Genomic DNA, 18,612 nt, shown 5'->3' on the forward strand with positions numbered 1-18,612 from the left:
AATATTTACATCCCTGGTTCTCTGCTGCTGCTGACCGTGTGTGGCTGTCACATGCCCCCAGGGAAGCGGATGCAATCGGTTTTGGAGAAATTACTCCATCCCAAACCGGTGGTTTGTAAAGCATTTTTGGGTTTCTCCTGGTGCTGTATAAATGTTAGGTGGAACTGAAGTAAATTTCTATATTTTACACAACTTTGTCAGAAGACAAAGTCACCATGTGCACACAAACACACAAGCGTGTATCTTCCTAAAAAGTGGAAATAAAGCAGATGCCAGCAAAAAAATATCCCCGCTTCAGCACACCTGGCTGTGTGAACTTGCAGGGGCAAAGTCACAGAGTAGCCCCAGAGCAGACCCTCCTGAGCAGCCCTGCCAGCTCTACATCTGCCTGTGGCACCTCATTGGAGCAGTGTTGCCTGAAATGCTCCCTCTGATTTTTCCATTCCAGGTGGATCCACTCTGAGAGCAAACCCTCCACTTGGCCCGCTGCACCATTTGCAGCTTTTTTTGTGTGTGTTTAATGATTCTTGACCAGCCATTTAGCCTAGGAAGTGCCTGTATTGCTTCCCCCCCTCCTTTTTATAAATGTTGTCACCATCCGCTCAGCACATGGCATTGAATAGAGGAACCTCCAAGGACACGGCTGCGAGGGGCAGGAGCGTATTGAGATGTGCAAGCAACATTAAATGAGAAAAAAATAAAGGGAAAAACTGCCAAGAAACTTGACCAAAGAAAACTGATCAGCAGAAACTGGGCCAAGTTCACAACCTGTGGGATAATCTCCCACTAAGACTGAAGAAACCATAACCCAAAAGTGATTAAAAGAAGGATTTCTGTAATTTGTTTTGGGGGGAAGACATGAGGGGGGGGAAACGATATGTAACGAACTAATTTAAGCTAATGTAATGTTTATAAAGTTACTTAGATAATGACACCATGCATACCATTATAATCATTAAAACACAATCTATGGGTTTTTTAAAAAAAAACTTAGATGATTAACACAAAATCAAGTTGATGTGAAGGAACAATTACTTTTAGAAAAAAAAATCAGGAGGTCCTAATATTCTGTAGAATGAGGGAGGATGCAGCTGTATGTCGACAGCTTTCATATCCTCATTTGAATAATGTGGCCTGAATCTGTCACTTTATTCATCCTCCTTATGCTCAGTGTACTCTGCATCAACAACAAATTAAGTTGTAAATAAGAGACAATCATCACTTTTGTTTTTAAGCAGCTTCTGCATGGAGAATTTCAATGTACTGTTTCTTTTTGACAGAAAGAAAGGGATTCTACACTCTGCTTATGTAAGCACAAATATGAGGAAACCAACCGAAATGAAACAATGAGGGAGTACTTGAGAACTGCTCCAAAATGTTCTTGGAAGTACATTTCTACCACCACAAAAATCTCCTTTTTTAATAGGATATATAACGAAGACCCTTTAATTTACTGTAATAATTATCCTTACTTTGCTTTAAAATTTCAATTTTTTTTTAGGTTTAGAAACATTCCCTTTCCTCATCCAGGCACAAGCAGGGTACACCTCAACAGGAAGAACAAGTGAATAGGGTCAGGATGTAAACTTTATGTACCCAGAAATATTATTAATTTCTAACATGATAAAACAATACCATTTTGTGAGAAAATACAGCATGCAGTAAGGAGAAAGGGTGGGGTGGGGTAGGGTGGGGTGGGGAAGAGATTTTCTTACCTTTACATCTGAGAAGTAGGTTTTCAGCATATTGGAACTTGGGTACCGGGTGTAAAAGAACATGAGCTTGGCCTTTTTCAAGTGATTCGGTGACAAGCCTTCCTGCATGTAGGATTGAATTGGTAAAGGAAAATTCTTTTCTTGAGAAATCTGTTTCTGAATGTACAGAGTGCCCCATTAAATACTCTATGGTTTCCCAGACCATAGGAGAAAGTATTAACATCTCAACTGCTGTGCTGTAATTTTCTGTAAAACAGGCAAAAGTGGGATGAGAGGCCACGTAACTTTAACCCTGTGCTTCCTATCAGTTTAGGTGCTGGGTCTCAGGGACCCTGCAAGTTTAGGGATTGTGTACCATATGTACATTCACTTGTTGCTACGGAAACAAATGCAGGAAGCATGTGCTGCAGAAAACTTATTGGGAGCTTTTTTCTCCTTCTCCTTTGCAATGCCATCTAAAGCTTCTTTTCCTCTCAGTGTTGCGCTGCTTGCACACAATAAAACCAAAACATGTAAGACAATTAGAGGCACTTTATGATTTTGAGCAGTTTTACAGAGACAGCACATTTCACCTGTTCCATTCGTGTGGATAAATTTTAATATCTTGAGTAGATCTCCCTAGTCCTGCTGCTGCTTTGCTCCAGTGGCTTGCCTGCAAATCAAAGTGAAATTTGTAGCAGGCAGAGCCCCTTGGCCGCTGAATCCCTCTGCCACAAACTTGTCACCTCCTGATTTACACAGTTAACTCCTTGGAGAACGGAGCTGTATTTGGGGCTAACCAATCAATACATGAGGGCTAGCAGATCAATAAATGGCCACTTACCCTATAAGGCAGCCTATTTATCCTGGAAACATCATTACCTTTTAGATCTGTAAACAGAAGCAACTAAAAGAGTTCCCAAGGGAATGTGAAGCTAACCATAACAATCTCGGCTTGCTGATTTTTCTCCCAGCATCTTGGCTCCCTTTTGTGAACTGCGTGCTAGGACGGCTCTGGTCACATCTGTGCCGCAGGCTGGCCCTGCCATTTCCTCAGCAAATTAATGGCTTTATAATTTATCAGAAATGAAGATGCACGTGGAGAAAATCAATGTGGCCCCCACAAGGTCAATTAAGGGTTCTTCCCAGAAGCTTCTCTAAGGACTGTTTCTCCTAAACACAGTTGTTGAAAATTTTGCTCGGTTCACACCTTATGCCGGGGGAAGGTCAACCAAGTTGACAGATGCACTGCAGCCAAGGTGCCTCCTCTGCCTTACAGCCGGGTGCACGTCAGCACAGAACATCCCACTCCAGGCCTCGAGATGGGAAACCCAGACTAATTTTTATCAGCAGCCTACTGATGATTAGCTAGGCTTTTTCAGCAAAATTCCTTTTTCCCTAATTCCTGAAATCTGCTGAAACCCTCTCCCTTTATTTCAGTTACAAAGTTCATTTTTAGATTAGAAAAATGTAGCATTTAAAAAAAAAAGGCATTGACAATATTAGTTTAAAAACCTCTTATTATCTGGAAGTACATGGAAAATGGCTCAGCTGAACTTGCATTTTGTTTTAGATGCTTAATGATTACAAAGAAGATAATTTATGACTGACATACTTCTTGTGCCAAGAGAAGAGTTGAAAGAACCTCCAGTTACCTCCATTAGACTGATAGAGAAGTCTAAAAGAGCATTACACTCTGCAGTGCCATCTGTCAAAATACGTAAGTGAAATAATAGTAGCAAGCTGTCACCTATTGCTCAGTGATAAGAGTTTTAGACAAATCAAAACTTCTATGCCAGAAATCCATTTTGTTATGTGATCCTTTCAGGGAAGTGGGGGTCCAAAGGGGAACTCCAGTAGGAGAGAAAAGAAAGTAATCCTCAGTCTCCTTAATTTGCAATTCCTCTGACGCCGACAACATGTTAACATCGGGTTTGGTGTATATTCGCTTTCAATGCAAGCTCAAGGATGGACTTAAACTTCAAAAAACCCCTCTCACATTTGCTGGATTTAAGCATATTAGACAGTTGTCTAAGCATTTGGATTCCTTCTGCATTTAGGATTTTTAAATATTTTCTGCTCTAATGCCAGAGGATATTGATATTGAATGAAGCATGTATTAAAAGATGCTCTGAGACTCAAATTCCCAGCAATCCATTTTTTATTAAAATTATACTTGTTCTTAAGCACTTGGCAGCCTCAAAGTAATATCAAATATGCAACAAATCTGTATATCTTGATCCTAAGGTTAACGCTTTACTGTGATAAAAAATACTATCTGTAATAATCTAGCAAAAAATAGTTAATGACGGACTTAAGAGCTAAGAATTAGATAACCCATTGCTATTTAAGAAAAAAAAAACTGAACTGACCAATTGCTTAATTTCCTTTTTAAGTGCTTGGGCTGAAAAGCAACTGTTCTTCCAAGAAAGCACTAGCTGTTTCCAGGATACTTACACACGCACAATGACTCATGATGAAATAGATTCAGTAAACATACAGCTGTACCGAACACGAGCTAAGCCCCATTCAAGGCCAGGAAAGAAAACGAGCACAAATAAATATTAAGGAGGTAAAGGGAGGAGGGGTGCCGAATGGAACGCAAACAAGCTCTGTCCCAGCAGCTCGTGTGGCTTGCCTCAATTCTCTTAGCTATAGCTTTGTGAAGACAGATGACATTCAATTCTATGGGTAATGCAAAATAGACAATAACTGCTGAAACTTGAGCCAGCTGCCAGGTGTAAAAAAAAAAAAAAAAAAAAAAAAAAAAAAAAGGAAAGAAAAAAAAAGGAGAGAAAGAAAAGATGATAAATCCATAAATTAATGAAAGACATCTGCTCAGGAACATAAAAGATCAGAGGAACAGTGTACTGCAGCTGAACCTAAAGCAGTGTTCAAACAACCTGAGAGTCTCAGCATTGTGGGTTTACACAGCACAACGTTGCCTCACCTAAAACAGCAGCAGCAGTAAAATGGCAAAGCCCTAGAAATAGGAAGTGAAAGACTGGGAACAAAATATATGGGGACAAAACATATACATGCTCTCGTGTGTTTTAACAGGAGAAGCACAGGGGTGGCACTGAACAGCATTTGATTCATTTGCACTTCAATCCTCCTCCCAGGTAATGCTCCTCTTTTGCAAAAATATTTTTCAGCACAGATGATCTTTCACTCCTGTTACTCTCAGCCTGAGCCCCCACAAATGCTCTAACAGGCTTTTCTAGCCCACGCATGCACTGAGCTGAAGGAAAAGTGGTAAGAATAGGCTGTATCAGGTAAAAAAAATCTGCAGCAGTAAAGCCAAGCTGCTCCTTAAGTTACACCACAGGTACTTTTAATCAGCAAAGCTCCAAATAACTGCATCTCAGAGCATCTTCAAATCCCTCCAAAGAAAGGCTGCCTGGCTGCAAAGCATTCGTTCATCGCCCAGGTTTTATCAACAGCATGGAGTTATCCAGCTTGCTATACAATCTCTCCTTTTTTTTCTTAAGTTTAATTAGTTTAATTCTAGTCAGATGTAATAACTCCTCATTTCAAAATGTTGTAATTCACTAATTATAGCTTTCACATATTGGAACTTTGAAACTTATTCCAGTTGGATTGGAATTCTGTTTAAAAATAAATAAAATTGTAGAAAGTTGCACTAATGTTTCTAAACCCTCCTGCCAGGGAGAACACACTAAACTTCTTCACCTTTACAGATGTCTTAGCAGCACACAAACTGCTGTTGTGCTTCAATTTTGATCTATGCAAATGTTTTGTGACTGAACAAGGCTATTTTTCTTGAGATGCAAAGAGGATGCATGACAAAGAAAGATCATGCAGAAAAACAATTCACTGTTTCTTTTTGAATTTGAATAAAACTTAATATTTGATTAAACAGATTAGTTTGCAAAGATACAGACTGCATTCATGACCAAGATGGGAATTCAGACTGCAGGTGCATCTTATCTTGTTTAGCAACATACACAAACATTAACCATTTCCTTCTGCAATTCAGCAAAGAACGATCAGATACATTTTACAGCCGTTGGTTAGCAAAAAAAAAAAAATCCAAGAAAACAAAACCCAGGCTAGTTTAGTGTTTAACTTACTACTAAAACCTGAACTTGGCTGTATCTGCTGGTCTTATGTTCTCATCCTGGCTCCATTGTCCAGGAAAACAGATGTTACTTTCTGCAGGGAAGAAAGATCTGCTTCTTTCAAGAAATATAGTCCCTATAGATGCACATTCAACCATGTAAAATAAAAGTGCCATGACAGAATTGACCAGAAACAAAACAACCTCCACACCATGCCTTTCCCTGGAAAATTGTAAGCTACCTGGACAAATGAGCTGCTGCTAGAAAAAAACCATCCATTCCTACAGCTGAGCTGTATACCAGGGTACACGTGTAGAAGGGTTATTTAATAAATCTGGTCTGTATCGAAACCCAGAACAAACTGCAGTCTGCACTAGTGCCTAGGTGGGAAAGTCACAGTGCTTCCCCCATGGCAGGGAAAAAAGCAGGGCAGTGAAAAAGAAAAGGGATCAGTGTAGGACCAGGCATTTCTCCTGGCTGTCCCTTGGAGCAGCAGGGGACTCTTGCACCCCTGTTTCAGCAGAAGCAACAAGCTCCATTAGCGAGCATCAGTGAGAATGAGCAGCAGAAAGGGGGAGAAATGGGAGGGGTGGGGGAGAGATGCTCCACGGGTGGCAAGGATCAAGTGCAGTCCTAGAACTACTCCTAGTAGTTCCCACTCTTGGCATGTTTCTCCTCTCCTCACTGCTCTCCCAGGATAGGAGAACTACTTTAAAAAACAATTAGTATGCCACTGTACTGTTTGGTAGAAATTAATTGCCCTGGCCAGGAGTCTTGCCCTCAGCTGCCTCTCCTGTTGACCTCAGGACTGCTTTCCAAGCACTGCACTTGCATTTCAATATGCGGGAGAGATCTTTGGCTTGGAGGTCCCCAAGTAATTGGGGCCACCTCTGAGAATGATGCTGCTCCTAGACTGCCTCTTCTTTTGCCTTACAATGTAGAGAGTGAGGAGAAGATTTCCCTGCTACCAACGCTCCACAAGATAATTTTCTGGGGAAGAGTACCCCAAACACTACATCCACTACCAGCTGGTTCTCAAAACCACCAGCACCTAAAGAAGGTGCTCTCCAACACAAAACATTTTCCCCTATAGAAATGGGACTATTCACACAGGTTAGACAGCACCAATCCTGACCCAGACTAGACCCAAGTTGGATCAAAGGGTGGTGGTAATGGGCTTTGGACCTGCAGCTCCTGCCTTGCCCCAGTGGTGCCCACTGCCATGGGAGGGGTAGGAAATCCAGGTAATCAGCAGGTCTAGAGCCCTGACAGCACCCTCCTGAGGACTTAACAAGTCTATAGAAGATGTGGTTGAATTATTCTAAAACCACCAGAGTTATCAATCACCTGGTAGATACCCAGTGAAAAAGCACAGCCTCGGACATCTGCCTCCACAGGACACCCCTCCAAAGGGGAAAAGTTCCTCACCATTGCTACTGTTACCCAGGGAGGGGCAGAGCTATTCTGCTGCTATTACTTTCATCATCTTGGGAGTGAAATTAGATGCATCTAAGGCTGTGTGCTGGCACTGTTGCCTTCTGCTGGGATCTTCGAGCTAGGAAAAATTACTCATCTACTCTTCATGCAAAATCCTCAATTTTAGCATGGGATAGATATGTTATTTTATTGGCTTTCAATACAACTGTACCTGGAAGCAAAACCTTTTGATCAAAAAGCACATTATGGGAAAAGATGGAAGGACTGGGAAGCATTACTGCTAAAAGAGAAAAAAAAGAAAAACCAACTGAATAAAACCCTAGCACTAGTTTCCAGGGGGGAAAAAAAAAAAAAAGATGATTACTATGTCTGGATATGCCTAAATAAAGGCAGAGATGGATTTGTCACCCTAACTAAAGCCTGCTATTGAGCTAAAATGAGAGATTTTATTATCATCATTTTTTTTTTTTTTTTAAGCAGGGGAAGTGTCCTGTAAATTTAATACAGCTGAAGTTTTATACTTAATTGTTCTCTCTGGCTTTCCAAAATAATTTGCTTTGTGTATGTTAGGACAAAAGATTTCTGTGTATGGCTGAACAGAGGTTAATCATGCATAGCAGGCAGCTGCACAAGGGCTGAGGGACAGACCTCTGGGTGGGGGAAAGAACTTGATGCAGCCTGAATATATCAGTACCTGTGTCTTTTGTGCTTCGTTTCCCTTATGCACTTGAGAGCTGAACTCTCACAGACGACCAGACCGTGGTTCTCTGCGAGCCCCAGCCACGACACCATTAACAGGGATTGTGCACTGGTCTGGTAGGGGAGGGAGAAGAGGTGGCCTGGCCATAGCTGGAATGGTTTTTGGCTGAGGGTGATGCCCCCTTGACCACCTCCCTGCCTGAGGAAAGATCTGCCAGCCCAGGGAAACCCACTGGCACTCAGGTCATGAGTTTGGCTGCCTTCCTGACCCCACGAGGCGGACTAAAGGCTGGGGGAGGGCCAGTGGCTTTTTAAGGTGAATACCATTGCTGAAAGAGTGCTGTCAGTCAACACCACGTGTTTTATTTGGCCTCGCCAAACCGCCCCCCAGCACTGTGAGCACCCCACTCCTGCAGCACCTGTGGGAAGCCCCCTGGCACCAGCGCGGCCCCTCGTCCTGTCCCACCAGCCACTGCCGATTATCACTCATCTTTTGAAAAGGATATTGCACTTCCCGAGTAGGGCGAGATTTCGGACATGTCTTGCAGGTCACCACACTCAGACTTAATGAGGGACAAGGAGAGGCCTTCGGCAGCGCTGGGGGGGTGGGCCGGCGAGCAGGGGTGGTGGTTCATGTGGTGCGATGACATCTTGGTCCTCAGGCTGGTGGTCTCCCGGGTCAGGTCGAGGGATTCGGGGGAGGCGCGCTCTTTCCCCGGGAAGGAGGCCGATGGGGCGCCCAGGGGGCTCTGGAAGGGGTAGGCCATGAGGGGCAGAGGGAAGGGGTGGCGGAAGGAGGAGGTGGAGAAGCCGGCGGTGGCTGAGAGCGGGGACTGGTGCAGGGAGGCGTGGTGGCCACCGGCCGGCGGGGCCGAGGCCGATTGGTCAGAGGAGTTTTTGCGGACGACGAGGGGCAGCGCCTCGGTTTGGTCGGTGGCGCCGGGCATGGGGACACTGCCGAAGGTGTCAAGGGGGTTGGGAATGATGACGTCCCCGAAGCACTGCAGGCGCTGGTTGGCTGTGTGGAAGTTGTGGTTCTCCCCGTTGACAGCGAACCTTGCCTGCGGGATCTGGAGGGGCGGGAAGACCTGAGGAAGCTGGCGGGAGGGCTTGGATGAGAAAACTTTGACCACTGTGTCCACAACTTGTGACATGGCAGTGTTCAGCTCCTGCTTGAGGGTCTCAGCCAAGTGTTTGCCTTCGGGGTGGAAGGCGTTTGGCCCTTGCTCCTTCTCCTTAGGACCTTCTCTTTTTGGCTTGTTCTCCGCTACCTCCTGCTCCCGGATGAGGGCCCGTGCCCGGTCGATGAACTGCCCCGGGTCCAGCTCACACATCTCATTGTCTGACCTGCCGACAGAGTCGCCGGCTCTCGCATCCATGGTTTCCGAGCGCATGCTGTCTTCAGACAGGTTGCCATCTTCATCATTTTCAGAGTCGGTGCTGTCGTAGATCTGGTAGAACTTCTCCTGCAGCTGGCGCAGCTGCTTCTGCATGTCCTCCAGCTGCTGCTTCAGCTGTCTGCGCTCCTCTCGCTTCTGCTCTTTCCTCGCCGAAACCAGCTGCTGGAAACTCTGCTGCTGCTGCTGCGGCAGCTTTTGCTTGCGTTTGTTTTCTCTGTAACTTTCTCGGGGACTGACGGACTGCGGAGCTATTTCTCTTTCATTTTCATTGCCCCTTAATGCCACGCTGGGGGAATGGCTCATACCTCGAATTATATTCTCAACCCGGGCGCGTTTAGCTCTCAGGTGCTCGTCGCATAACCGATCCACATCAAACTGGCTCATAGTTGGCCTGCCAAAAGGGGAAAGACACTCTTGGGGGCTGTCTCTTGAAGAGTTGCTGCATACATCCTCCTGATGTACTTCTGAGCCTGTACTAGAGAGACCGCTGGCTTGGAAACTGGGCTCTGTGCCACCATTTTTGTTCATGTTATTTTTCAACAGCTGGGAAATTATGGTTGCTCCTGGAAAAGGCATCATGGCATCTTCATATGAGTTCGCCCTCTTCAGCAGCTTGCGGAGTACATTTGACTTTTCCCCATCTGCATGCTGCACTACTGAATACTCGACATCCTGCTCTGAACCTTGGGGATTCATGGCACTAAAAAACGTTGCTCTTGCCTTTGCAAAAAATGCAGATGCTGTCCCTACCGTCCTTTTCACTCCAATGTCAACTCTTCTTCTCTTGGTTTGCCTGCTTAAGAGGGCTGTGCTGTCATGGTCAGGCATCACTGGACTGTTATTGTGCCATCTTCAAAAGCTTGTCAGCTGGGCTCAGCTCAAGAATCCTGGGACCCTGGCCAACAGAACAAAAGGACTGATGAATCATTTTCTTTAAATTTCTCCAAATTTCCTGACCTCAATCCTGAATAAAATGCAAAATGCATAGGCTCTGGGATTTATGGCACATTACAATTATTGCAATTTATTATGCACTCTGCTTGAAATGAAACATTTTTAAATATTTCTGCTCCACTGGTTTAAGATGGATTAAGATTTAAAAAAGCAAAAACTGCTTAAGCACCAGTAATATGATTCTCTTGCACAAATGCCTAAAATGATACTGTTTATCTTCAGAAGAAAGAGTAGATTAGAAGAACACAGCCTCTGACAACCAATTGATTAAATTTAGGGCATTGAGATACATGTTACAAAAGAAGATGAAAGTATTCCTTATTTAAGATTTATTGTTAAAACAAGAAATTGTATAAAATTTGGATTAAAAAAAATTCAATTGCAATGTAAAAAACGCAGTTGTAGTTTTGCTTTTTAGAGAGGCAAAACTGGTAAATAAACCTTTGAAGGTTACAAAAACAACTTTTAAATAATTGTAGGTAGGATGGTATATGTGTATGTGAAAGGCAAAGAAATCATAGACACATTCAGGCTTACACTGGGGAAAAAAATCCCCTCTCTTAAATCATTAGGGAAACATTTATTCAGCAAAGCAAAAATGCATTAAAATATTTTATGATCACTATTATACTATTTACAGAGATGTGATCAAATAAAGGCCAAAATGTAGTTCGTTAGCACAGGCTCGTACGTACCACTGACGAGCCACAACAGTGTTTTGAATTCCCCATACATTCCTTCCCTTTTCAAAACTTACATTCTCAAAGCAAGCCCTGCTACCAAAGGCTGAAGATTCTGTATTTCATACACTAAAATACATGATGTTAAATTTTTTGCATAGCAGAAATGAGGCATGTTCAGTGTCACATCTCTGTGCTTTAGAAAAATCTCCAAGAACAGTATCTCAAATGCCCAGTGAAGCCCTTCTTACGTGGAGCATTTTGAATACACAGAATCTTATTTCCTGTGACATGCAGAAAAGATGAGAAAAAATATGGAAAGATGAAAGAAATAACATCAATCAGCTGTGTGAGAAAGGAAGATACCTTCTCTTTATATGAACTCTCATTGTTTCCCAGGAACACAGCATAAAAAGATAACACACTTCCTTGCATTTTCTAAAAGGCTCTTGACATAATTTGTGACTTATTAACTAGTGATGCTAAACTCACACTGCACATAAAGCATTAGACACTGTTTCCTGTTTCTTAAAATTTAACACTGAGGAAAATTAAAATATTTTTCATGCAACGCTTATCTAATATTAAACTTTACATTTGCTTAACAGAGCACAGTCTTCACAATAACAGGGTATATTGCCAAAGGCAGCATGCAGACTTTTTGGAATTGCTCCCATCTCTTTCGGTTCACCTGTAAAAACATCTACGTGCTCCCTAGGACTGCATCTGTGGCTAGTTTTAAAGAATGACTATCCATGCAAATAGGCATAATTTCAGCATGAAATAATCTGTAAAATCCCAAAATCAAGACAGTAGTCAATGCTTAGTTTGCAACCAGGATGAAAAAAATAAACCAGCTTTTAATACTTAAAAACATTATGTTTATTTTGTAGCCTGTGCTCATGTATTCTGGATGTACTAAAAGAATTTTCAGAGATCTGGTGTCAGAGAGAGCTATGCAAGGGACATGATGTTTGTTTACATTACTGGTTCCTTGCATACAGGAGATCAAAGAATGATAAAAAAATATATTAAAACCAAAAAATATCATTAATTCAGATGCAAAATCCAAACACCTTGACCTATTATCAGTTCTCTGTCTTCAGAGATCTTTTCTTATCAAAAAGTACATTAAGCGAGTTAAGTTTGGTTACCTCATGATGAAAATAATAACATAACAAGGATTTCTGCTGCAGGGGCCCAATTCTGCCACCTTCACACCAAGGAGCATCCCACCCTCCAAGCAACGCCCCTGGAGTCCAGGGATACCAAAATCCTGTTATGTGTGAGGGGTAGGGTCAGGCCCTGCTTGGCAGCGTGTAAAAGACTGTCTCCTGCTTTCTCCCAATTGATGCAAATGGGGCTTTTCAGGGGGCAGAATCAGGCCTTACAATTAGACCATCACCAAAAAAAACCCCAAAACCTGAGGAATATCAGAAGGGCTGTTTTTGTAAAGAACTAGCCAAGGCACTGGCATAGAATAAGCCAGGGCTGAGTTTGACCTTTCAGTCCAGTGGTGTTCATTTGAAAGAGATCTAAACTAATTGGAAGACAACTGAAAGAGCTCCTGCTTATTTCACCTAAGATACTCTGAAGGCATCTACCATAAAGATAATACTTGCCAATAGGAAAAGAAAACAAACCACAAACAAAACCCACCAACACTGAAAACCTTCACGCTTTTCCTTCCTTTTCTGCAGTCAAGCTACGCTTGATTGAGAGCCAGCAATACGTTCCCAGACTCACACCAGAAGCCTCATGTCAGGTTACAAGTTTTGCACTTTTCCCAGAAAATTCGAGGTGCCTGACCATGGTTCCCCTCTCTCTTGCCCAATCCCAACCAAGGACACACATGGGGAGGGCTTGCTGTACCCTTGAGTCAGCAGCTCAGGAAATAGGCTGTCCTGCGCCAGGTTGGAAGGTCATTGCCATGCATCCTTCCTCCCCAGTGTCCATTTCCCTCCCCAAGCCCCCGCACCAGCCGCTGCTCCACAGCCCATTCCTGCCACCACAAACATGTGGCAGGAGGTGCTCCAGAGCCACGTCCCCTCCTTCCCTCGATGGAAGCTGAAAGCATCGGAGTTATCGTACACTTAACCTGGGTATTAAGCAACATCTCCCATTTGCCCTGGTGTTATCCTGAGCCAGCCGGGCTGCCAGCTTTAAGGCTTACGTGCCTTTCGGCTTAAATATGAGAAATAGTTCTACTTTAGCCTGACAAAACAGAATGGGTATTGAATGGCCAGTTAATATTTCATTCTCTGCGGACCAAAACCAATTTGCACCTCAAGGGGAGTGGAATGGCACGTAGAGCGGGATGCAAAATCCCAGCCACAGCAGGCAGAATTCAAGACTGATTAGATTAGAACTGAATAAATAAGAAAATCTTGGGGAGGGGGAGAAATAATTAGGAGGTGTGCGTCCTTTAGACAGTCACCAGTACTTTGGCTGTACATTGTCTCAAAACTGTATTTTATATATCTAAAGTCTCTGCCCAGCTCTCCAGAAAAACGGAGCTGGCAAGATAGGCTTTGGTTGTCAAGATCTATGTAGAAATCTCCAGAAGCACCATTTCTTTCTGAATTGCAGAGTTTTAAATTTGTGAAGGTTAAATTTGGTTTATGCATCGCTTTTGATATTTCTTGCATGCCAAGTGTAGTTTATGTTAAATTCACTGACCATATCTCCAGCCTCAACTCGCACAATGTGGCTTCCTCAGAAACCAAACGTTTTCCATGCCGATGGCATTAAAAATCATACCAAGGATCTCAGCACTTTCTATGTCCATCCATAAATATAGCAGTAGTATTTTATTTACAAATTTACTTTCAAATCTTTTGTTTAAGGAGATATGATTACAATGTAGCTATGAATAACCTCTTAACAGCACAGCAGCCACAGACATGGATTTATTTCGTATCCATTTGATATGCATTGACATTTAAAATGGAAACAGATTAATTTCTAAGTCTCAAAGAGTTGCTGCTACCAAACCTTTGGCTAGAATGGTTTGTTAAAATGAGTATGATGACAGGTATTTAACCATACTCCCTATTAATAAATCAATTTTTGTAATCAATTGTGTTAACTTATCTTGATCTAGAAAGATGTTGATCATTTTCTCCTAGATTAATTCAAACACCTACAGGATGCAAAGGAGATGTAAATTCAAACGCGCCCTTGTCAGCCCCTTTGAAGAACCTTAGCCTAACCTGAAGAGCCATTAAATACACAGCACAAGAGTGCTAAACTTGATGGATATGCTTGGATGAATTCAAGGAGATATCAGTTTATACAGCTGAAATCGTTCCCATCTTTTCACAAGCCAACTACTTTCGTTGGTCCAGAGTCTGTCTGCTTCATGTCTGCCCATTATGCCAATACCACGCAAGAAATTTAACATGCTTCTGCTAATAGAAATACTTAGATCTTACACTCTAACGCACTACACAAGGCTATGGCTTTGCCAGAATCAGCCAGGATGCAAAGGATGAAAATTATTCTAGTCAACAGCATTTCATGCACAAAACCACAGCTAAAATTTGAAGAACAGATGACATCTGTTCACCATATCTGTTCAGTGCTAAAATCTCATCAGCCACTAATGAGAAAGTGCTACCTTTTTGCACAGCTCTGACACAAGCTTTCTTGGGAGAAAGTACTACCTTTCTGTACGTTCTAACACAAGTTTTCTTGGGAGAAAAGATTATCCAACTCCCTTAGCCGAGATGTCTATCAAAGAATTTGAAACAAGGCAGTAAGGGTGAGGAACTATTTGGGCAGTAAAAAACTACTTTACTAGGATTTCTCCATAAGAAGAAGCAGTAGCAAAAATCAGTGCCTGATTTACTTCAAAATTATGCTGCTTCCTCTTTAGCCTTAAAGGAAAAAGCAACCCTTATTTTATGAACCTGGTGATACCCAGGGCCCAATAGAGCAAGGTATTCAGCAATTCCTATGAATGCCAAACATCCGCAATTCCCATCAACTACAGAGCTCACGAACAGGAGGGATTCGGCATCTCATTAGTTCAGGCCTTTAAACTGGGGAGATGCAGGGCCCTCCATCACGTAGCCCTGCTCGGCAGTGCTTGAGGAAACAAATCTTTTGAATAAGAAAAAGAAATCAAGCTGCTCAAAGTAGAAAACTGAAAACATTTTCCTCCTCTCAAGCCAGTTTGGTCCTTGTTATTTCACTGATCATGAAGAAAATAATTCACATGGCCTCTGTGTAGAGACAATACTGAAAGGTTCTCAAGATTCCTACTCTGAATTCAGCCCAAGTTTTCCAATATACTATTTTTTCCACGCTATGCGATGTCATTACATCACAATTCTTAAATTACTTAATTTAGCAGTTAGGCTGCACTTTGAGTCAGAATAAATCACTATTTAGAGACTACAAATTGCAGTATTTACAATCCTGCCCTGAATCGAATTAAACTTTTCAATTTGAAAATGTGTCCATTCTTATGAACATCTCAATTTATCAAGCAATCATAAAAGAGATAAGTTATACAAACTGAGAGGCCTCAGAATTCAGCAGGCAGGGAAGTTAACTGTATATACGGACAGTGCCATTCAGCGAATGCAGGATACTTTACAGAATAATTTAATAGGGAGCTGTTAGTGAAAAGTATATACATTGTACTTTTTATCACAGTTCAACTCCTGAAATGTTGATACTCTGTCTACCCTTGAGTATTAATAAACATTTCACAGAATGTGATATTGCTGCTTAAGGTAAGCTCTGGACAAAAAGCAGATAAAATAAATGCAAAATGAGCTGCAGTGGTCGTAAACTTAAAGTAATTGATGGCAACTCAGAGAAAAACTGTGAGAAGAAGACATAAAGGATATGTACCACATGCAAATCTACGGCTGAGGAAACTGCCTCCATATAATTCATCCTGCACATTGCCAAACCTCTCCAGGCAATGGAAGTGACAAATAATCTGAGCTTTTACACCTCACGGTGACACAAACATGTTTCTGTGTCCTGCACTCAACAACACAGCACCTTCTGCCACCAAGCCATGGCCACAGATGTGTGGATGTGTTCCACGTGCTCCCCACCCGTCCCCAGACCCGGATGATGGGTTTGGGGTGACACTCGCCATCCAGCCAGAAACACCACGGGGTCTGCTCAGCGCTCGGGACCTGTGGGAAACTAGCGGCTTTCCAAAGTTCGTCCTGGCAACTTTTGCCCGACATTCAAGGGCACCTCTAGTCTGCAGCCGTGTCCCTTGTTAGCCCTGACTGAAATTCCCTACTTTGTCAAAGACATTAAGTTAATATCCCGCGTACCTTGCTCTTCCGCGGCTGGGGCACAACCACAAGGACGCGACGCTGGCCCCTCGCGGAGCTCCATCCCGCCTCGGCCGCGCCCCCGGCACGGCCCGCGGGCACTGATCCCGCGCCGCTTCCCGCTGCTGACCCCGCCGCCCCGGCTCTCCCGGCGCAGGGAGGCGGCGGCGCCCGGGACCCCCCGGCCCCGCTCCGCGGCCGCCCCCCCCGGCGCGCACCTGCCCGCAGCGCCCCGCACCTGCCCCGGCCCCGCCAGACGCCGCGCAGGGACCGCGGGCGGCCGCGCAACTTTCTCCCTCTCTGCAAAGAGCCGCGGGCCCCGCTCCGCCCCCGCGGAGTGCCCGGTGCCGGGGAGCTGTGGCCCGGAGCCCGTCGGGCCGCCCGCTCCTGTCGGGCCCCGCGATCTCGGCGCACCCCCCCCAGCGCTGCCCTGCGCGCCCCCTCCGCGCAGGCCCCACGCCCCCCAGCACCGCTCCCTCCTGCGCTTTAACTCCGTGCAAACACATGGCAAAGTGAGCCGGGTCACTCAGCCGCTAAACAGAAAATCGAAAAAGCCAAGAAAGATCTCCATCAACGGCTAAGAAAGAATTAAATCCCCCCGGAGGAAAAAAAAAATCAACAAACAACAACCAAACAAATAGAAAGTACCAATAATCCTAATCTTTTCCCAGATCAAGGCTCTTATCCCGCGACTTGCATTTGATCTCTTCTCATGTGCTCGCTACCTACCACTCAAATCCCATTTTCTATACATTTCCACCATTCGTGGCTCGTCCCACGCTTGGAAATGAAAAAGTAATTGCAAGGGTAAGAAGAGTAAGAATAAAAAGTCCCTGTCCTTCCCGGCTTGGGTTAAAAAGGAGAAGTAGCGACATGCAAATGACAGGCAAATTGGAAGAGACAAAAAGCAAGGCAGCTATAATAAACAGGACAAAGAGGAGGCTCGGAGGAGCGGAGCAGGAGTTTAAAGCGGGGATGGGGAACTTCGGCGGGGACGGGGGGAGAAAGAAGCTCGGAACAACAAGAAGCCAAATACTCGCTGCGCTTTCCGTCCCCGCAAAACTGCCCTCCAACCCACGGAATAAAATAAAGATCGGTCCACAAAAGGTGGCAGCGAGAGAGCGAAGGGGAAGGGGGGGAGGATCACCTAACAACGAGCAGGTCACTTACTCTTCAGCCCTGGGCAGGCTACGATGAGCGCTCCATCGGGCTCCTTACCGCTCACAAATCCTTACCGCTTTATCTACCGGGGAATTAAAACTACTCAGCTAATAAAGTCACTGCAATTTTGCCCCCTGGAAAAAGAAGCACAGGTTTGATAACGGTGATCAATATTTTGCTGGGGATTTCATCACCGCCCCCCTCCCCCCGGACCATTTAGAGCAGCCCAAGCAAGTGCGAATTTAGGGGTAAAAAAAAAAAAAATTTAAAAAAACCCCGAAAGACCTGAAAAGCCCGAGAAAGCGGGGAGGGACGGAGGGGGCGCGGAGGGGGAGCGGGTACTTACTCGGTGCAAAGGCGACGAAACTGAGCCTCGCTTTTTTTTTTTTGCCGGTGGAACGAGAGAAAGGGCGACACGCACACGCACATGCACACACACACACACACACAGCACACGCGCCCCGCACACGCACACACGCACACGCGGACACGCGCGCGCAGCCGGCAGCCCCTGATGCCGCTGATGAATATGATAATCGCGCGGGGGAGGGCGAGCGAGCGCGGGCGGGAGCGCGGGCAGCGGGCAGCGGCCGCGGGGCTGCGGGCGCCGAGCGGAGCGGAGCGCAGCGGAGCGGCGGGCGCCGAGCGGAGCGGGGGCGGCGGGAGCGGCGCGGGGCAGGGCTGGGCTGGGCTGGGCTGGGCTGGCCGAGCCGAGCAGCGCTCCGCACCGCCACAAGATTTACTTTAAGACACAGCTGAAGGAAACAGGAAGACTAGACGTCACACTCGGAGTGACGTGGGCCCGGCCCGGCGCCCAATCGGGAGGCTCCTTGGGACGGACGGGGGGGACGGGGAGAACTTGGCAGGAGCGGGGAGAGAGGAGAGGGGAGCGCGGGGGGGTGAGGGTCGCCCCGCCCCGTCCCCGCGGGAAGGTGGCGGCGGCCGCTCACCTGCGGCGGGGACGGACAGACGGACGGACGGACGCGGGGCGGGAGCGCCGGCAGAAGCGGCCCGACGGGGCGCCCCGCTCACCTCTGCCGCGCACCGGCGAGGGGCGGACAACAGCCGCCCCGCGTGGAGAGGGGTGGGTGACAAACTTTAGGAGAGTCACCCCCGCGTGGGCGGGGGCTGCTCTGCGGTGCCCCGTGCGGTAAAGTTTTCCACGCGAGAAGGCTTCCGCAGAGCAGTGTCGGGGCCAC

General features: G+C 45.3%; 1 protein-coding gene across 1 annotated transcript in view; it reads right to left on the reverse strand.

Annotated features, from left to right (window-relative positions):
• Positions 1 to 18,148, reverse strand: part of PROX1 (prospero homeobox 1) — a 49,885-nt gene extending 31,737 nt beyond the window's left edge. Inside the window, exons 1-4 of the mRNA XM_071426237.1 lie at positions 17,760 to 18,148; positions 17,423 to 17,547; positions 8,417 to 10,207; positions 1,716 to 1,827 (exon numbers count right to left, since the gene is read on the reverse strand). Coding sequence (XP_071282338.1) covers positions 1,716 to 1,827; positions 8,417 to 10,140 — 1,836 coding nt within the window. The 5' untranslated portion in view covers positions 10,141 to 10,207; positions 17,423 to 17,547; positions 17,760 to 18,148. The remainder of the gene's footprint in view (positions 1 to 1,715; positions 1,828 to 8,416; positions 10,208 to 17,422; positions 17,548 to 17,759) is intronic.
• Between the last annotated feature and the right edge of the window lie 464 nt (positions 18,149 to 18,612).

This window comes from Agelaius tricolor, unplaced genomic scaffold (genome assembly GCF_023055355.1).
Source record: "Agelaius tricolor isolate 1412-34295 unplaced genomic scaffold, bAgeTri1.0.p SCAF_1, whole genome shotgun sequence".
Lineage (NCBI taxonomy): Eukaryota > Metazoa > Chordata > Aves > Passeriformes > Icteridae > Agelaius > Agelaius tricolor.